Source organism: Ursus maritimus, unplaced genomic scaffold (genome assembly GCF_017311325.1).
Source record: "Ursus maritimus isolate PB19 unplaced genomic scaffold, ASM1731132v1 scaffold_23, whole genome shotgun sequence".
NCBI classification, from domain to species: Eukaryota; Metazoa; Chordata; class Mammalia; order Carnivora; family Ursidae; genus Ursus; species Ursus maritimus.
In genome coordinates, this window is record NW_024424786.1 from 44350207 (window position 1) to 44369699 (window position 19493).

Here is a 19493-nt window from a genome sequence, read left to right on the forward strand (position 1 = left end):
TTCGCCCACTCATCCATCCACCCATCTGCCCAACCATCAACCATCCTTCCGCCCACCCACCCAACCATCTACCCATCCATCATGCATCCTTCCACCCACCTATCCACCTGTCCATCCACCCATTCATCCATCCAGGAAGTTCTTTCTCAGCACCTCTTCCATTCCAGGCACCATGCTAGGTGTAGGGACACAGTGTGGGCACCTGCGTCCTCAGTTCTTTGCCCCTGCAGAGGGCAACACACAGTGATCAACTCACCTGACAAGCACATGTTTACACACTAGCTTGCAGGCCTTCTCCTTCCACCCCCTTGCTCACACTATTTGCACCAATCAAACCTGCTCCATCTCTGGGCTCAGATCCCAGCTCTTCTAACGCCCCACCTGGAAAGCCTGGAAAACCACTGAAACATACAGATCCTGAGGTCCCACCCACACATCCTGGCTTCACCGGGCAGGGCTGGAGCCCCGTTACTTGGTGAACGGTTGGGTTGAGGGCCACATTCCATGGATATCTGCAGATGTGTTATGCAGGATGACAGTGATCCAAGAGCCAATGTTCAGTGAGCATGCCTGTGAGCCAGCCGTGCCCAGTGCTTTTCACCATGGGCTCACCACCCCCTCCCAGCCACGCTGCGGTAAACACACTGCTGCTACTGCCACTTCATGGAGCAGGAACTGGAGATCAGAGAGGCCAAGTAACTTGCCCAAGGCCACACAGCAGCAAGTTGACGGTGAGGCCCTGGCTCCAGGCTCACGGCCTTAAATCAGAGCCATGGACTCTGATGTTAGCCCATTCCATGCACCTGGCTCTGAGCCCTGTCTCCAGAACAGAGGACCCTTAGAGGCCACTGAATGCTGGGGGACCAGCATGCAGCCTGGTCAGACAGGAGCCTCAGGACAGACAGCACAGCCACGGCCCTCGACTCAGACAATGCAATGGCCCCAGTGGGGATGGTACTGTGTGGCGGGAAGGGTACGGCAGGAAGCACCACAGGGGACAGAGCTCGGCTCACGGCTATCACTCTTCAGCATGTTGTGGACTAAATTGTGCCCCCCCCCCGAAACTCATGTGTTGAAGTCCTAACCCCAATGTGACTGTAAATGTGGACCTATAAGAACGCAGTTAGGGTTAAGTGAGGTCACACGAGGTCATAAGGGTGGGGCCCTAATCCCATAGGACTGGTGTCCTTCCGAGAAGAGAAAGGGATATGGAGATGTTCACAGTGGAAAGCCACACAAGGACGCTGCTTGTCACCTGCAAGCCAGGAAGAGCGTCCTCACCGGGAACCCACCCCGGTGACACCAGATCTAGGACTTCCAGGATCCAGAACCGGGAGAAATCAATGTCTCGTTGTTTAAGCTCCCCCGGCTGTCACAGTTCGCTATGGCTGACCTGGCAGAATGACAGAAACCTCTTTCCTGCCCGGCACCATCCAGACAGGTAGGGCCCCGGCCCAGGGCAAGGCTGCGCAAGGTGACTTTTTGAACGGAGCTGCAGACACACGTCCTGCAGGGGCAGGAGGGACCTGGGGAAGGAGGGCGGGGCTGGTACGGCATCACCAGGTTGCCATGGTAACCCAGGGCCGGCCACCGCCGCTGCTGGGAGGAGAGGGAGGGCCCGGGACCCAGAGCGATGCCAGAGACCCAGTCCGCCCAGCAGAACCGGAAGCCGCAGACAGACCTGGCAGAACTCTATTTCGGGGGCGAGCCTGAACGTGGAAACTGGTATTTAAAACACAGAGCAGCTGCTCAGAGACAACAGCGCGCACACAGCAAAGCGGCGAGGCTCCAAGGGTATTTTAATAAGATGGCGTAACAGAAAGAAGAAGGGGGAAGCCTGCACGATTCTGCCACGGTTGTTTAACAAAAGCAGAATCTTTAGCACCCAGGACAATGAGCCCTCATATTTATTTTATGTTCCGTTAGGAACAGCTAGTAACTCCTTTGGAAGCCGGCTCTTTGTTGCTTATTAACATTTTAGATTACAGTTGTGTTAATAGTCATTTGCCTGTATTTTTAAATGTTCTAAAGATAACAAAATACATTCTATTTTGGAAGAACCACCCGTGCCTGTTGTGGTATCTCGCAGAGCCTTCGTATGCACTGTGACAAATGGGGCTTCCGTTTAATACTGGAACTCCGCTAGCTTCTGCCCGACGGCTCTCACTGGAGCCGCCCAGAGCACTGGGTGACAGCTCCCACCCCTTCTTTGTCTCCCGGGGAAGCGCTCCCAGCTGGTTGAGAGCAGGTCACAGCAGTGGCCTCCTCTCCTGTTTGAAAAGCCCGGATGCTCAGGCCTCCCTGCTGAAGTGATGTCTCTGGACGTCCACAGAGGCTCTGCAGCCCCCCTCCTTCTGTTGGTCACAGCACCCCAACTGTCCTTAGTAGACCATTTGCCCACACTCATCAGTCCCAGGCCCAGCCAGTCACAATTCCTAAGCACATTCATCCCCCAGTTCTAGCAACTGGTTCTGGGGTGCACCTATCCATGACCCAGGTCGACCCCATCAGGGCCAATCCCTGACGTTTGCCAAGCAGGCAGAAAAGACATGTTGTCTCTATGCTCAACTTGGATTCAGGACAACATATGCCCAGAACTGTCAGGGACCACCCTGACAAGTGAGCTGGCCAAAGAATAAAGCTGTCATAGAGGAATCAGTGCCGAAGATGGAGAGAAAGCTCCCGGGGGACATCATTTCAATACCTGGATCCAGCTATGCCTGAAGCCAGAACCCTGGGCTTTTCCATTATATTAGATAATAATTCCCTTTTTGGGGGGAAGAGGGTGTTGGGAGGGAGCTCTAGGGTTTTGTCCCCTCCAATTACAAAAGTGGTATAGAACAGAGCATCCCCTGAGGTGAGATGGGACAAGGAGAAGCCCTGGGTTAGAAGTTCAAAATCAGATTTCCACGCCAGCTCTGCCTCGAGCCAGGTGCATGATTCTCAGCAACCAGGATGCTAGACTTTTTTCTCCAACAGAGAGAGGCCTGAACCCTAAATCCGGGTTTTCTCAAACTGGGCCTAGGGACCCCAAATCTTCCCAGGGGCACCTCGAATCTCAGACGAACCTTTTATTCTGTGCTTCCATTAGGTGATGACCTAAAAAGGCCCCAGTGCTCCCTTTAAGAACAAAACTGTCTACCTCAGTGGTTCACATTTTCATAGACAATTGCAGTTTTTATAATCGGGTGGTTTTTTTTTAAATGTGGGAATGCTCCCTCTTCCAAGTGACCCACAGGTTGCTGAAGCAGGAGAACTCCTGGTCTGAAGCCTGTGGCTATAACTCAGGCTGTGTGACCCTGGACACTTTGCTCAATGTCTCTGGGCCCATGTTCCCTTCTGTGCAAAACAGGAACGATGACGCTCAGCCTGCAGGACTGTAGTGGAGATGAGACCCGTCCAGTCCAGGGCCTGGCGCAGGACCAGCATCACAGTGTTCCATGATGCCCCTCTGTATGGACGAAGCCCACAGACCCCATGATACCCACCCCAGGGTGAATCCCATGTGCGTGTGAAATCTGTCCACCCAGCCATCCTGAAGGCCTTCGGGTGACCTGGGCTTTTTCACCAGGTTAAGTTAGGTTAACCGAATTAAAGGAATTGTGTGGGCAAAGGCTCACGGCTAAACTACCCCAAAGCAGCAAGGCCTGGTTTTCCAAATACAGGTGTCTCTATACGTTTATTTCTACATAAGCTCTTCAAATCACCATTCTCAATGGGGTATCAGCAGCCCCTGACAGAGACAGAAGGTGCGTTCACATTAAATATGGTGGAAAGGGGGTGATGGGGTCACAGTTGAGCTGGTGTGCCGTCTGCCGGCTGCCTTGCACCCATGCCTGCCTCTTTCATGGTAAGGAGAAGACTGGTGACCCTAAGAGCCATGTGCAAGGGTCTCCGGCCTCCCAGGGAAAGCCTGGCCACAGTCTGGGAACAGATGTAGCAAATGTGTATCGCTGAGGATGGCCTTCTTATAAAATATATAAAGAGTGGCCACAAATCAACAAGAAACAAACTACCCTAAAGAAAAATGGACAAAAGACCGGAATTGACACTTGACCAAAAATGCAAATAAATGGCCAATAAACATATAAAAAAGGTTCTCACACTCAGAAGTAACGAGGGGAACACAAACTGAAGTCCCGTGTCGATGAGGCCTGGGCATAAGACCCCCCGTGGAAACGGTCTACCAGTAGCGTGTGCTGACGAGATATGGACACACCACTGCCAGGGAGTAAAAGTCTGCGCTCCCCAATGCATCTGTCAAAGCCCCATCCCCAGCGGGATGGTATGTGGAGGTGGGGCATTTGAGAGGTAATCTGGGTCAGTGGAGGTCATTAGGGTGGGGGCCCCATGATGGGATTAATGCCCTTATGAGAAAAGACACCAGAGAGCTCGACCATGTGAGGACACAGTGAGAAGGTGGCCGTCTGCAAGCCAGGAGGCCAACCATGCTGGCACCTCAACCTTGGACTTCCAGCCTCCGGAATTGGGAGAAATAAACGTCTGCTGTTTCAGCTGCCCTCTCTGTGCTACTTGTTACAGCAGCACGCGCAGACTAATACGCACAGTTAGTGCAAGGCTGAAGGATCCAGAGAGACGGAGGACACACCCATGCCTGACCACCATCCATCCTGGGGTACGAGGAAAAGAAGTATGTGTTTCACCAGGGGACCGCAACAACGCTGCCCACGACAGCCCCAGGCTGAGACGACCCAGGTGGCCCCCCACGGCAGGACAGATGGGCAAAGCCCAATGAAGGACCTAAACAGCAAAGGACCTAACGGTACCCCAAGCCACTCACACCACCCAGACATCACAGACAGAGGAAGCCAGACACAATACAACACACACACTGTTTGATACCACTTCCAAATGGTTCAAAATTGGCCCAAACTAACTGCGTCATTTAGGGATGCAACGTAAGCAAGCAGAACTTTCACAAAAGAAGGAAGTGAGTGGCATGCAAGTCGGGGTGGGCTTAGCAACAGGAAGAGAGGGTTCTGTTGAGAAGAGCTGCGTGGGGGCTTCGGGGATGCTGGTGACGCGGGGCGGGGGTGTTGTTTTATAGCCATTCGCTAAGCGACATGTTATGGTTTGTGAGCTCCTCTCTGTGTTTGCTATACTTCATGCAAAAAAATAAGAAACACAAAGATCACGAAAGCACCAAACTGAGAACTGAGACATATGGGGCAAAATAATTTTCCTCAAGGGCACCCAACGTTGATGTCTCTGCACCAAGAGGAGAACTTGAGGGAAGAAGCAAAATTTCAGGAAATGGAAGAAGCAATCCAGGAGCTTCCCGGAAAAGAAGGTGAGGCTGGGCAGGTTGGGATAAGTGAGCACATTCTACCTGTGGCCAGAGCAGTAGAATTCAGCAAGCTGGACAGTCGGATCTGATGACCATGCACTGCATCACCATTATCCTCATTGCTTCCATCATCAACATCACCAAGACCACCAACACCCATATCACCACCATCACCATCACCACCACCACCACCACCACCACCGCCACCATAACCACGTCACCATTACCATCATTGCTACCACTCTCAGCGGCAGCATCATTATCCACGGTACCACCACCGCCATCAGCAAAATCATCACCGCTGCGAACACAGCCACTACTATGACCACTACCATCCCAGCACCACCACCACCACCAGCATCAGCCTAACTGGCATCACCACCATGACCAGCACCACCCCAGCTTCACCACCACTCATGACCACCAAACCTCAACATCTCAGAGGATGGCTGGAGACACCTGGAGACACGCCCGCCTGGTGCACGAAGGGAACAGACTGTCAGCGTGGGTGGGTCTACACTGGGGTCCCGGCCTGGCCATTCAGTCAATGTGCTTCTCTGAGCAAGTCACTTACCATCCCCAACCCTCACCTGTAAAATGGGGCAGAGACACCACCATGTCCCCACCTCCTGAGTGTCCTGGGAAGGTCACATACACCACCTGCAAAAGCTAAGCTGAGAGGCGAGGGGATGCGCCTGGGGACAGGGGTCAGGACCTGTGCTCTGGAAGGGCTGGAACACCGCTGCCGGCCTTGCAGTGTAACAGATGTGACCGCCACGGTCTCAGGGGATGCTGGGTGAGCGGAACGCAGCCGCCCAAAGAACGCAGAGGGGTCCTAGCGGTGGAGCAGCGGCGGGCCGCAAGGATGCACCGGGAGTTAGTAACATGCTGTCCTGCACCTGAGGTCTGCACCGCCCGGCTCCATGGCCTTCAGGTGACCAGAATTTGGCTGTCTCTGGAGGCTGGGGACAGTGTTCATGCCACCTTGTCATCTTGTTCTAAGTGAACAGTGCTTGTCAGACCATCTGGGCCTTTGTTTCAACAGCTACGACACCATTTGCTTGGCGGTGACTTGGTTTTGTCATTTTCTCAAGCGGGGGGCCCTGGTTGCAGTTTCTGCTTACTCATGAGCTGTGTCACCGAAAATTCCACGCACATGCGTGCGCTTTCCATAAACTGACTCACCAAAGGGTTCCCAGTGATGATTTTGAACGTATTTTATCTGTTTCTTACTCGAGATCTGCCATCGGGGGCACGCCCTACCATGGTTCACGTGCGGCATCCTGCAGAGAAAGGACCAAGCCACCGCCCAACCCGGCAGCCCAGATTCATGGATGGGGATGCAATGAAAAGCGGAGGGGCCGCCAAGGTTTCTACCGGGTGGAGGCAGCCGCTGCCCCTGCCTCCATCCACGGCGTGGGTCGCTCATGGGGACAGTCAGCTTTAGGTGTCGATCTGTGCAGACTGCAGCACCGAACTACCATCAGGCACTAGTCCAGGTGCTGCTGGGAAGGTGTTCTGCACACACGGCTAGCAGCACCTACAACCAGCGGACTCTGAGCAGAGACTTTCCTGGACGGTGTGGGAGAGCCTCCTCCAATCAGCTGACAGTGAACAGCCTTCTCGAAGAAGGAATTCTGCCTCTCGACTGCAGCCTGGGCTCCTGCCCGAGGCTCCAGCCTGCCTGCCTGCCCTGTGGATCTCAGACTTGCCAGCCCCCACAATTGCTGGAGCCAGGTCCTTAAAACGAATCTGGGCCCACGTCCACGTCCCTCTGTCCCTGTCCTCCTGAGGGGTCAGCTGCCTGTGGTGGCTCCTGGCCGGGGACCCCAAAGCCGAGCCATTTGGCATCCAGGTCTCACAACTGGTCCTTGACACTGGGAACAGAGAGGCAGGCGTGTGTCCCCTCTGAGCCAGAGGTCCTTGAGGCTCTTGGGAATGGTGAGGCCACAGCAGGATGGAAGCCGCTGAAGTTATGGGCTTGTTACAGCGGCTGACATCACCCCACCTAGTACCTCTGGCCAGAAAGCCCCCGTCCTTAAGGGATCTGCACACCAGGAGCACAGCGGAGGGACACGCACGTAATTCCAGGGTCACCATGCCTGCGGCTCCACCAGGAAGGGGGGCCCAGTGTTAGGAGCTCCAAGGAACAGGCCACAGCCCAGCCGGTTGTGCTCCTGGGTGCCGAAACGTGGGTGTTTGTGTATAAATCGGGGAGGACAGTTGGTGCCCTGCTTCCTCCCCAGGCCAGTGAGCTACCACAAAGGAAAGCCTGTTGGAAACGTGATGTCCTCAGAAACACAAGGTCCTAAGAGACAAGAAGCAAGGTTCAGAAGAGCAAGGACTTCCTGCACTGAAGACACAGCTCCCGACCTCTCCACGCTACTGAGTCAAACGTGTACCAGCGAACCAGCCGGTGACCCGGAGCCCCCACGTCATTCTGCGGGTGGCTGCCCGTGGCCCCTGACGTTCGTCACTGCATGATGGGAAATCAGTTGGTCATGCTCAGGGACAAGGTGCCCTGAGCCGCCCCCTGTGTGCTGTGGGTTCCTTGAATCGTCCCCCTATTTCACTTGATGCACAAGAGTGGGGTTTGCTGGCTAAATGTCCACTGTACAACGTAGAGACGCGGGGCTCCCCAAAGAGAGGGAACGCACGAGGCCCACACCTGGCTGACTCGGTGCACAGCGAGCGTGCTGGATGGAAACACGGAACGAATGTTGTACCATCTCCAGATTCTATGTACACTCCAGGTCTGCGTACCTCTAACATTTAAAAATGGGGGGGGGCTCTACAAAACATGCTGATTGTGCAAAAAAAAAGGATAAGTGGGACTTCATGTAAAACTTTAAAAACTTCCTACTGCTTTAAGACCCAGTTGGAAAACCAAAGGTCAAGTCCGCGGCCCGGGAAAGTACCTGCAACACGTAGCAGGGAAAGCGCTGATGGCAGAGCGCACGGGGAAGCCCCAAATCCAGAAGCAGCAAGAGAGGCAGCCCGATTAAAGATGGACGAAGACGGGCCCAGACCCCTTGCAAGACGCTGACCTCGGGGAGCAAGCACACGCAAGCCGCGAACGACGATCCTCCCCAGAACGCGGGTGACGCCCACAGCATGACGCCCGCCACACCCGCAGGGTGGCTGTTAAGGGGCCAGTAGTAACAGACGTCGGCCAGTACGTGGGGCCACGGGAGCCCTCGCACGCCGGCGGAGCCCTAGGGGCCCCAGGAGCCCCAGCAGCTGGGACAGCGGTCTGGGTGTTTCCTCTAGAATGAAACACACTCTAGTCTTGTGACCTCGCAGGTGTGCACCCGGCAATTTTCCGGGACGCACGAAACATGTCTGCCGAACGCCGTGCACAGAAACCGTCCCATGAGCCCAAACTGAGTAGCAACCCGAACGCCCATCGCTGGGAGCACGAGTAAACCAAGCGTGTTGGGCATACACATGTGACAGAACGCTCCTCGGGGACAGACATGGACACATCGTGGGCACTTGCAGCAGCATGGCTGACGTTCGGCGCCCTCAGCTGCGTGCAAGGCGGAGGGCCCAGGAGCGCCAGCCGCAGGGGTCCGTGTCTGGGAGATTCACCCCGTCACACTGGCCTCTGCTGCCAGAGCCCTGGGGAAGGTGGTGTGGCCGGAAAGCACCCGGAGAGAATTTGCGGGATCACGATCATCTGTCCTAGGTGTGCTCGGAGGCACAGGTGTACACATTTGTCAAAATGCGCTGAACTGTGCTTTCCTGCGGGGACATCACACCTCTATAGAAGAAGTCAGTCCACGGGACCCCAGGGCGCGAAAGCCACAATCTGAGAAAGCCCAAGGCAAGCAGAGCCTGGCGGGAGGCGCTCCAAAACCTCCCCACCCTAAAATCCAGCTCCGAGTCTGCTCCCCTCCTAACACGTGGGGAAGAGGCGGGAGGGGGCCAGAGACAGGCACTATAAGGGACCTGGCCGCACGCTCAAGTAGGCCGGAGGGGCCACAGCCAAGCACGTTGCAGCGTCCAGAGCCCGGAGGACACACTCTCTTCCAGAGCTTCCGGAAAGGACTGCAGCCCAGCCGACACTGGGACCCATGAGACTCACACCAGCCTTCTGGCTTCCAGAACCACAAGGTAATGCATTTGCGATGTTGAAGCCACTTTGTGGCCATTTGCTACGGCACGAGTGCCACCAGCCCCTGCGATCCTTACAGGCAACACAGACTTATGCCGCCTCAGGCCCCACAAGCTGCCCGGGGCCAGGAGGTACTCAGGAAATGTGCGTGGGCTGATGGCATAGGGTGCCACGTTCCAGAAGGGCCTGGCGCAGTCGCTTGGGGTCAGGGACCGGCTCGCATGTTCTCAAGTCCCCCAGGACACACGGCCAGCCCCCAGAACTGGCTGGAGCCCCAGGAGTGCTGAGCACCAGCCTGGGTGGTGAACACCACATTATCAGGACGACATCATCCTGTACAGTGTGCAGAAACACGGAACATCCTTCCAGGACTGTCACGCCCGACAGGTTTCCGAGGGGACACACACACAAGCCACTGCCCCAGGGGAGCCCCTCCGGAGGAGACCATCAGCCTACACGAGCTGCCCGGTGCCCACCTTCCCTGTGGACGCCTTGCCCGGGCGAGGTGGGGCAGTGCCGGCAGGTGGGAGGAGAAGGCCTGCACAGGAGACGGGAGGGAGTGCCAAGTGCCCCGGACTTCTGCTCCCTCTCTCCAGGAAGCCACAATTTCCTGGAGGATGCAGGGAGCAGGAAGACCTGGGTGACCCGCACGTGTGGTCATGCTGGGCTGCCCCTAGCCAGCAATGCCTGGCGCCCACGTGCCTGAGTGTTTCCAAGGAAAGAGTGTATGGTTGGGGGGCCAGTGGCACTGAAGCCGTGTAGCAGGAAAAGAGGGAAGGAGGAGAGGGAGGACGGAGGCGTTTGGTGACCAGGAAGGGGAGTCACGCTCATAAGCTATGGTCTTGCCCTTCACAGACCAGCGGCGCTGGGGGTGCTGCCTGCAGGAGAGGAAGCCGGTGGGGCAGGGGCGGCAGGCACTGGAGAGCCAGGATGTGCACCTGCACACCTGGGAAAGCAAGCTCCCACGCCCCTGCTGCCCACCAACCCGCCACCACCTTCCCCAGATGAGCACGTTCCAGCCCTCCCTTCCAAACCTGAGCTCAGGACGTCTCTTACCTCAACCCCCTACCATACCGCCAACGTCACGGTTTCCCTCTGGCGTGTGAACCCGAGCTGAGACTGAACAGGGGAAGCTCAGCACAAATGGACACCTCTTCGCAGTCAAGTTCTCGGAGAGGGAACCAGCTGAGCATCCCCGATGAAGAGTCTGCAAAGCCAGCCACGTACGGTGGGCGGACGCCGTGCTTTCCAGAGCGTGCGTCCTCAGAACACCTTATTTCCCAGCCATGCGGGCCACGGGGCAGGCGCCACCAGCCCGCACAAGCAGACACAGCAAAGCCACGGGCTGCGAAGCAAGCGTGGCTGCCTCCGACGTGTGCTCCGTGAGTCTGGGGCTCTGCCCGACACCCGCAGAGCGCAGGCACGCACCGGCTCCTTCGTGTAAGACAGCTCGTGCTTCCCTTTCCCCAAGCAGCATATTTCCTCCCGATGCCATTGTGTATAAATGATCTCCTCTTAACATTTTAATCAATTCAATCTTTCGGCAATCAATTTCAAAGTGGTTTTCAGCAAAGGCTATATTTGGAGTTCTGAAACACACTGACATGATTTTCCTTCGCGAACTCCAACCACTTCGGAGTGGTGTTTACGGACACATCAAAGTATGTGGCTGTAACGGAGGGCACGCGAGGGCCTCCTGCGAGCGCCAGCCGCCCATGTGTGACATCGGTCCGAGAGATCGATAACCCGGCTGCCACATTCACTAGCCCCACGAAAGCCCTTCCCCGATGGCTACAACGAACAACCCAAGTTTTCTGGAATGTGTACTGAGCAGCCCCTTCACCAAAAGCTTCCGCACTGTCTTGTAACCTATTTCTGGTTTGGACAAAGCCCAGAGGAACTGAAAACCTGTTTCGATGACAGAGAGAAGTCCTTGCTTTGAAGGCGGCCTTTCTCCGTAAGCAGGCACACAGGCCCGAGGGCGCGGAGACGCGGCGCCCGCCGTACCGCCTTACCTGCCTGGCTGTCCTTGGGCCTGCACTGCACTTCCTCCACACACTCGGCCGGGAACCACCCGATGTGGCCGCGGGCGCTGCCTTCCCAGAAGCCTCCTTCGCCGATGCTCAGAACTAGAGACAAGAAGGGGAAGCCGTTAGCGGGAGGGCTCGGGGGGGGGGGTCTGAGGGTGAGCGCGAAGAGGGGACGGAGTGAGCGCGGGGCCGGCGGGGTCCGCCAAGCCTGCACAGCTGGCGGCTCTGGTCCATCTGCCGGCCGGCCGCGCTTCCTTCAACTGTGGATGAGGGGACCCGGTACAGCATCCCTTGGAGAGGACAGTGCCGAGGGCGTGGACGCCGGGGTCCCCGGGTCTCTTCTCCCCTTAGCATGCAAGTGCTGGCCTCCTGGCATCTTTATCTGACCCCACAAGTCCTGCGACTACTTTGTCCCCCGTCTTGATGTCCCAGTTGAGACGGAGGGGAACTGCAAGTCGCCACCATCAATCATGTCATGCGTCAGGTGGCGGGACGGGTCACCTCCACGGATGGAAGGAACGATGAGGTCACATGTGCCCCTTCCCAGCTGGGGAAGGGGTCCAAGGCTCTGCCTGATCTTTTAAACCATTCTGGAAAAGGAAGAGCAGCGAGGGGCCGCGTGCCGACCCCACATTCTGTCTTGGCCTCCCGGCACGGAGCACTGCAGAGGGGGACAGCTGGGGCCCTGCGCCCCGGGTGAGCCGACCTGCCACCGAGGGCCTCTGACAGTGCAGGTGCTGGCAGGGAGCAGGGGTCTGTCAATCGCCTTGCAGGCAAGGGTGGTGGGCCTGTCCATGGGAGGCCACTCTGCACGGTAGAAATGCATTTCTTGCAGCATTTCCTCCAAAAATGGACACTGCCCCTTATCCCCCAAGCAGCCCAGGTAGGGGGCTGCACAGCCGTTGCCCCAAAGAATCCGGACCTGACAGGGTCATCCCGGATGGAGTGCTGCCTGGAGCAAAGGGAGGCCAGGCACCCGCCCACGTGCTGGACGGGCCGAAGCCACACGTCCGTCTACGTGACACGCAGGAAAGCTTCTTGGCCCCCGTGCCTCGGTTTCCTTATGTGTTGGAGCAGGATACTGTTTGTAGCGCTACCGTGTGCGGGCAGAGGCACGCGACCCCGTGTGGGGCTCCACCCCGCTCACAGCTTCCCTCCGGACCGTCAGGGAGTCAGGGAAGACACACCGCGGTTTGTGTTTGGAGGGGACCGAGTCACCCCTCTGAGCGTGTCCTCCTTATTCCGAGGCCAGCGGAAGAGAGGGAAGGCTGAGGGGCCCTGCCCACCGGGTCGGTTTCAGCTCTGTCAGGAGAGGGGGACTCCGTAGGCTGTGAGCTGGATGTGGGGAGAGGCCGGGGAGGGCCCAGGACATCCTCTGTGCCTACTGAGCAAGCGTAAGCCGCGGTCCTCCTGGCAGGGGTGGGAGGGGCAGGGGCGCACGTGGGGGGGTGCGGGTGGGACGCTGGCCCCATCTGGAACATGCTACTATGTTTCAGGCCGTCGGCAGGACAGACCCTCTGCCCTTAAGGGGCTGTGTGCGAGTCCAACAACTGTGTATGCCAGGCCATGGCCACACACCGGGCTTGCACGCCTGGGTTTCTGTGTGCCCGCCTTCTCAGGGCACACCGGTGTCCGGGTGGGAAAGCGTGTTCCTTGTCAGTGAAGAGGGAGCTAGGCTGGGCTCGCCCATAAGCTGCTGACTTAAGGCGCTGAAAAGTAGACACTTTGCGCTGAGAACGAACAGAGTATCCACCTGCCCTCTACAAGCCCACACGCTTCGAGGCCACGGCTGAAGCGACGTGGTCAGAGAAGGTGCCCGGCCAGCTGTCCACTAACTGGCTCCCACCGTGGGCCTCCCCGCTCCAGAGACACACGGCCCTGCCTTGTACACTGGAAACCAGTAAGTACTGGTGCTAGAAGAGCTGTGCGGTCACCAGGCTTGGGCGGGACCCTCACCGCACGAGGCCCCACCCCCTCTGCCAAGCTCCGCCCCACCTCACCAGAGTCACTGAGGAAGGACCCACCTGAGTGCCGGGCAGCGAGCCCCTGGGCCAGGACAGCCTGAGTGACAGGGTTCCCCATTCTGCTCTGAGCCCCCTACAGGCCATTGAGTTTCGAGCCATCCTGGGCTTTCCTCCACATAAGCATCACAAGGGGCATCAGAGCAGGCACATCCCAGGGCCCGGGGAACCCGTATTTAGGGAGAGGTGTGTTGGGATGCGCTTTCCCAGGTGCACGGGCTCAGCGGGTCACCGGGAATAAGAAGACCTCCCCTCCACAGCTAAGTGGCAAAGATACGAATACAGTGAGAGTCAGGGCCCAGCCAGGGAGCTGGGGGTTCTCAGCAGGACCCCAGGACCTTCCTGCCTGCTGTCGGGACCCCACCCCGCCCTGGAAATCCTCCCAGATTTTCTGGCCCTGCCAGCCAGGCAGCCAGGCCTCCTGCCTCTGCTGTGGACACTCTGAGGTCCAGGGGAGATAATTCCCTTGGCTCACCCCCGGCTGCCCGTCTCCAAGAGCCACCAGCCAGCCAGGCAGCCAGGACTCCAGGGGCCGCACAGTGTGGCCGGGAAGGAAGGAGGCCCTGGGCCGGGATCATGGGCTTCAAGGCAACTGTGAGTGGCCTGCATGGCCCCCCTGGCCGTCTTCAGAAGAGAAGTCCTTTACATCTGTCCTTTGGGGTGCAAGTCTGGGAACTGATGTTTGTCATTTCTGTTCTCTGTGGGGGACAGGGCCCAGCTCCCTGCCCAGCCTGCTCTCCTGTAGCCAGGGGTGGGTCCCAGCCTGGGACGATGCCCGTGGACATATGCAGAGAGGGGAGGATGCCCTTGTACCATGGCCCACAGGGCTCCTGTCCAGCCCGCGCCTCTCTGCAGCTCAGGTCCACACCTTGAGCCACCTTCCCTCTGCCCCTGGGCTGTGGGGCTCCTCCTCCTTTTCCTGGCCTCAGATGTGGGGTCTCCTGTGATTCTGCCCTTCACTGCCCACCCCCATGGCCCCTCACTGCCCTGACCTGAAGCCCCCCACTCTTCCTGCACTTCTGTTTCCTGTCCATGTCCAAGGGGACACAGACTGGGAAGGAGAACACAGCCCAGGACTCAGCTGGCAGCTGTCTTTCGCTCCAGGAGTAGTCGGTCCGTCTGCCTGTGCTGACTCCCACTAGAAACCCGTCTCTGCAGACTTGCTAGGGGAGTCTGGTGGGACCTCTGGGAGCCTTCAACCCCCACCCCAGAATACCCTCCTTGGGCCTCCAACAAGCTGAGAGAGGGACTCCGTGCAGGCGCGATGCACAGGCCGCTGGCACCCGGGCCTCAGGCTTCTCCTGCCCACGGGGGCCTCAGCCCTAGCCACCTGCACACCTAGTCTCAGCTCTCATCACTCTGCGGCGTGGGACCAGCCTCAGTGGCGAGTGCGTGCTCAGCCCCACGGAGACCGTGGTGGGCTTGTCTTCACGGGGCCAGGCATGGCTGGAAGGAAGGGGCCGCCTGTGCCATGCATAGCCCAAATCAGAGACCGCGACCCTGATGCACCCACGTGGCGGGCAGAAACGCTAGCCCCTCGATGGAGACCCGGGCAGAGACCCCAACCTGTCCCCTGGGATGCAGTACAGGGATGCGTGTGCTCACCCCATGCACGCACGCACAGACGCACGCACGCAGGCGCACTCCAGCAATGTGGCTATGCCTCTGAGTACCAATGTGGAGACAACCTTCCCAGCTTCTGGATTCCTCCTTGTGCATGTCTGATCTGCAGGCCACCCAACGCTCCTCAGGCAGCAGCTCCCACAGGACGAGTTGGCCGAAGTGGGGAGCACTGAGGACAGCCTTGAAGGACCCCACGCTTGGGAGTCCTGAGTGCCGGCAGCGAGGGGCTGTGGGACCAGGCCCTCTCTCACCTGTCCCTTTCCCATGGCGCCAGCATAGCGGACGCCTTCCCCAGGAGAGGCACCACCCCTCAGCTGCTGTGAGAAAGGCTGCCAACGGCTCACTGCTGCCCCCCCTCCACAGAAACTCCTTCCGGACACGGGAGCCATCTGGCCAGCCTAGGAGGTTATGCCCCACTTCCCAGGGACGGAGCCAGGACGTGGGGCACCCTCGCGTCACCCCTGGGCCCGAGCTCCTGCCCCCTTACCTGGCTCCAGCACTGCTTTGGGGGCACCCAATACCCAGGTGGAGGGAGCTGGGGAATGAATGACCTCCTTCTTCCAGAACAGAGCACGCGGGCTGACCGCCAGCTGTCCAAGCAGGAACACAGTGGGGAGAGAGTAAACCTGCCTATTATCTCTCCAAGACATGTCCAGACCACAAACACGGACACAGCCAGGTAAAGCTGGCAGCAAGCAGTCGGGACAGACAACGCGAGGGGGGAGGGCAGCATGGGCTCGGAGTCCAGACCACCTAGATCTGGAGCCCCAGCCCCCTGGTCACCTGCTGTGGGAGACTGGGAGGTCTTCACTGGAGTTACTGTGTCTGCAAAAGACAGGTGTTTGGGCTGAATCTTGCCCCCAAATTCCTATGTTGGAGCCCTGACCCCGAGCACCTCAGAATGAGGCTCTACTTGGAGCTGGGGTCTTTAAAGAGGCGATCAAGGTAACATGAGGTCACCGGGGTGGCCCCGATCCCATGTGACCGGGGTCCTTAGAGGAAGAGGGGATCAGGACACAGACACGCACGGAGGGACGACCCCGTGAGGACCCAGGGAGAGCACAGCCGTCCACACACGAGGAGAGAGGCCTCGGGAGAACCCTGCCCTGTGCGCCTGGACCTTGGCGTCAGCCTCCGGGACCGGGGACAGTGAGTCCTGTTGTTCAAGCTGCCTAGACTGAGGGACTCTGTGGCGACTCCCTGAGCACACCAGTGCTTGGCCCACAGTCACCGTGAGGTTCACACAAAACCTATGTAACACATCCGGTAGCATGAGTAGTAAACAGCAGGTGCTCACTGACGAGTCTCTACCTTCATCTGCTCCTCTGTCATCGTCTCTGATGTATGGGGCCCCCAGATACGAACCGGCAGCCAGGGTCACTGGGCGGGCTCTGCAGGCACCTGCCAGCCCGGCCGAAGCCCCACGTGGGCCTGGGGGTGCAGGGCGTGGTGGGCCCGCGTGGAACGAGAGTCCGGGGCTGTGGGCCCGGCTTAGTCGATTTCAGAGTGGGCCGGGCAGGGAGAGCGGGTGGTGTGCTGGGGCCATGGTGGAGGGTGGGGCGCTCACGGTTGCGAGAGCAGGCCACAGGGGTGGTGCTTTGTCTTCACACGAGCCGCTGGCCTCCTGGGGCTCAGGGGCCGACCTGAGTCGACCTGCATCACTGCCTAGCAGTCATCAGGAGAGAGCTCCCGATGCAGCGGGTCCGGGGCCCTGCCCTTCCCAGCTTTCTCCGAATAGGGGCTGCTCCTGGGGGCAGGTCTCTCGGGGGGCTGGGAGGAGGCGGGGAAGGGCCTCGAGGCCTGGCCCGCCAGCTCTGCCAGGACTGGGTGTCCCTGGGGCCCCTCCAGGACACCCTCTGCAGCCGCGGCACAGGGGTCGCGCCAGAAAGACACATGGCCTTGGCAAAAACATTTCTGTGGCCTTCTGTCTGGGGCCCCGTGTGAGTGCTGTGGCAGAGCCGCCAGCCACCCCGTCTGCAGAGGCAGCGTCCTTGTTGTGGGGACGACCAGAAACTACCCACGTGCAGGGGAGGAAAGTCTATCATGCATTCCGGGACTAAAATTTAAAATTGCAGGTGGTGTGAATTTCTACATTTATAATCTGAACGCTTATAATGTGAAAGGTGACAAGAATATTGCAGTGAAGTCGACAGGGACAGTGCAGAGACTTGAACTTATAGATATGATGGACATGGGCCCACCGGACACCCCAGAAGGCAGCTGTACCCCATGCCAGGTGGGAAAGGTGCCGGAATGTGTGGAGAGGCAGCCAGGCCTGATGGGACACCTGGAGGCCCACGGGAGGGGAGCTGAACCAGTGAGCCCCTCTCCATGGCCGGGAGCCTGCACCCCGTCCACAAGACAGGGCTGCCGGGGGTGGGGGGGCCCGCGGGGAAAACCCTCAGTCTGAGCTGCCTGAAGGACCAGAAAGATGAGGCCAGGAGAAAGCACGCACCCTGGAGACTGGGGGTGTCCCCACACGGGAAGGAGCCCGAGAGGGGCCGGCAGACAGCCTCGCCACATGGAGCGGTCACCCAGGCAACGCCCCCAAACAGAGGAAACGCCCACAGCTTAACCCGCCTAACGTCCATGACGCAACGGAAGATCACCAGACACACGAAGACCCCACGGGAGGGAGCCCGTTCTCACGAGAGGGGAGGAAACTGCGCAAGCCCAGCCCAAGGTGACCCTGACCGCGGACCACAGACGGGGACCTCGGTGCGCTGACCGCACCACGCCAGTGACCTAGCACAGCATGAGCTTCCAGCGAGCGAGAAGCCCCAACAGGGACAGGGAGACTTATGAACGTGTGACTTCTGAAATTTAGAAATGCGCAAGATGGACTTAACAGTGAAGGGAACATTTCAGAGGAAAGGGTATTGGAAACAGATCAATAGAAGTGATCAAAGGTGAAGAAAAATGCCGGAAAGAACACAAACAGAGCTCCTGGGACTTGCGCCTGCTACCAGATGGCCAATTTGCGTGCAGCTGGGAGACCAGGAGGAGCCGCGGGAGAACAGGGCTCCACCTGTCATCAGAAACTTGCAAATCCCAGCTGAGGTCAGCCGGATCCGTGCAGGGCACAGAGGAGGGCACTGGGTTACGTGCCAGCTCAGGCCCGGTGGGGACAAGGCGGGGTGGGCAGGATCTGGCCCTGGCCTGCTGACCTCTAAGGGGCATATGGTTTATTGCCCGCCACGCGTCTGCTGAAAGGCTGTCTTCCGGTGATAGGCCCCACGCACGTGTGGGCACGTGTGGCGTGCCCTTTCTTGCTGTACCGGGAGACTTCAGCTGCCCCCATGTGGCCTGAGGCCCATACCTGCTGCTTTTCTACTTCCTCCAAACAGCCTCAACACCACGTACGACCTCCTGCACATGTCCTATTTCCACCCATCTCCCTGGACAGCCTCACATACCTGATCTCCCTGCTCAGAAACCATCGCTGGCTCCCCAGTACCCTGGGAACAAAGCCTAACTCCTTGGCCTGGCATTCATGGATCCCTTCCATGCTTTTCGACCACATTTCCCAGGATTTTGCTTTGGGAATCCTTCCCTCCAACCTGGTGGACTTCCTTCCCAAGAACTCTGGAGGTCTCCAGGCTGTGCCGGACCATCCCCGCTAGACACCTGTCCCCGACTCCTGGGAAGACATGTTCAAATCCGACCTGTGCTAGGCCCCGTCTCCATGCCACGTCTTCCCGGGGCCCTCAGGGGTTTCCCAGGCGGAAAGGAGCTCTGCCCCTCTCCCCTGCACTTTCTGCAATGGAGTCTCATTCCCGACGGGCGGTGCCGCTCCCCTAACAGACACGGAACGACCGCGAGCCCAGTCAGCTCCCTGTTCTGCCCTCCCGGCTCTGTGCGTCCTGCAGGAGCCCGGGAAGCAATGCCTCCAACGCCAACACCCCAACAGGGGGTCCGCTGAGGCACAGAGGGCCCGGCCTGACCCTGCCCCGAAAGCAGAGTGGACACTGACCTTTGACCCTGTCGCCACGGTGAAGGGGGATCTCGCCGTCGACCTGGGGGTGGTATGGCTTGACGACGACGAAGAGCCTCCCGGGCACTGCACTGTAGAGCTTCCGCTTGGGCTCCGGGTACTCGAAGGCAGACAGCATGTCCTTGGCGCCAGGCGGGAAAGCCGGCCTGAGAGGGAAGGGCAGAGAGAGAGCGACAGGGTCATGGCCTGAGACAGGGCACGTCACACACCAGGCCCGTGGCCGAGCCGTTCACGACGGAAGCCGCAGTGAGAGCCGTGCCACGGGAGCTCCTGATTCTAGATGGAGCAAGGACGTGAAAGTGCCCGGGGGCCGCGTCCACGGCTAAGAGACTCGGGTAATTCCAGCAACTGCACTTCCGGGAGCTTACCCGTGTTTTCACACCTGTCCACAGCGGCAGTG

At 58.7% G+C, this 19493-nt stretch overlaps 1 protein-coding gene across 2 annotated transcripts in view; it reads right to left on the reverse strand.

Moving 5' to 3' along the window:
* Nucleotides 1-19493, reverse strand: part of SHANK2 (SH3 and multiple ankyrin repeat domains 2) — a 472550-nt gene that overhangs the window by 241339 nt on the left and 211718 nt on the right. For both annotated transcript variants that reach the window (XM_040639603.1, XM_040639604.1), the window contains 2 exons: nucleotides 19073-19239; nucleotides 11441-11554 (listed from right to left, as the gene is read on the reverse strand). In XM_040639603.1, the coding sequence (XP_040495537.1) occupies nucleotides 11441-11554; nucleotides 19073-19239 (281 nt within the window). The remainder of the gene's footprint in view (nucleotides 1-11440; nucleotides 11555-19072; nucleotides 19240-19493) is intronic.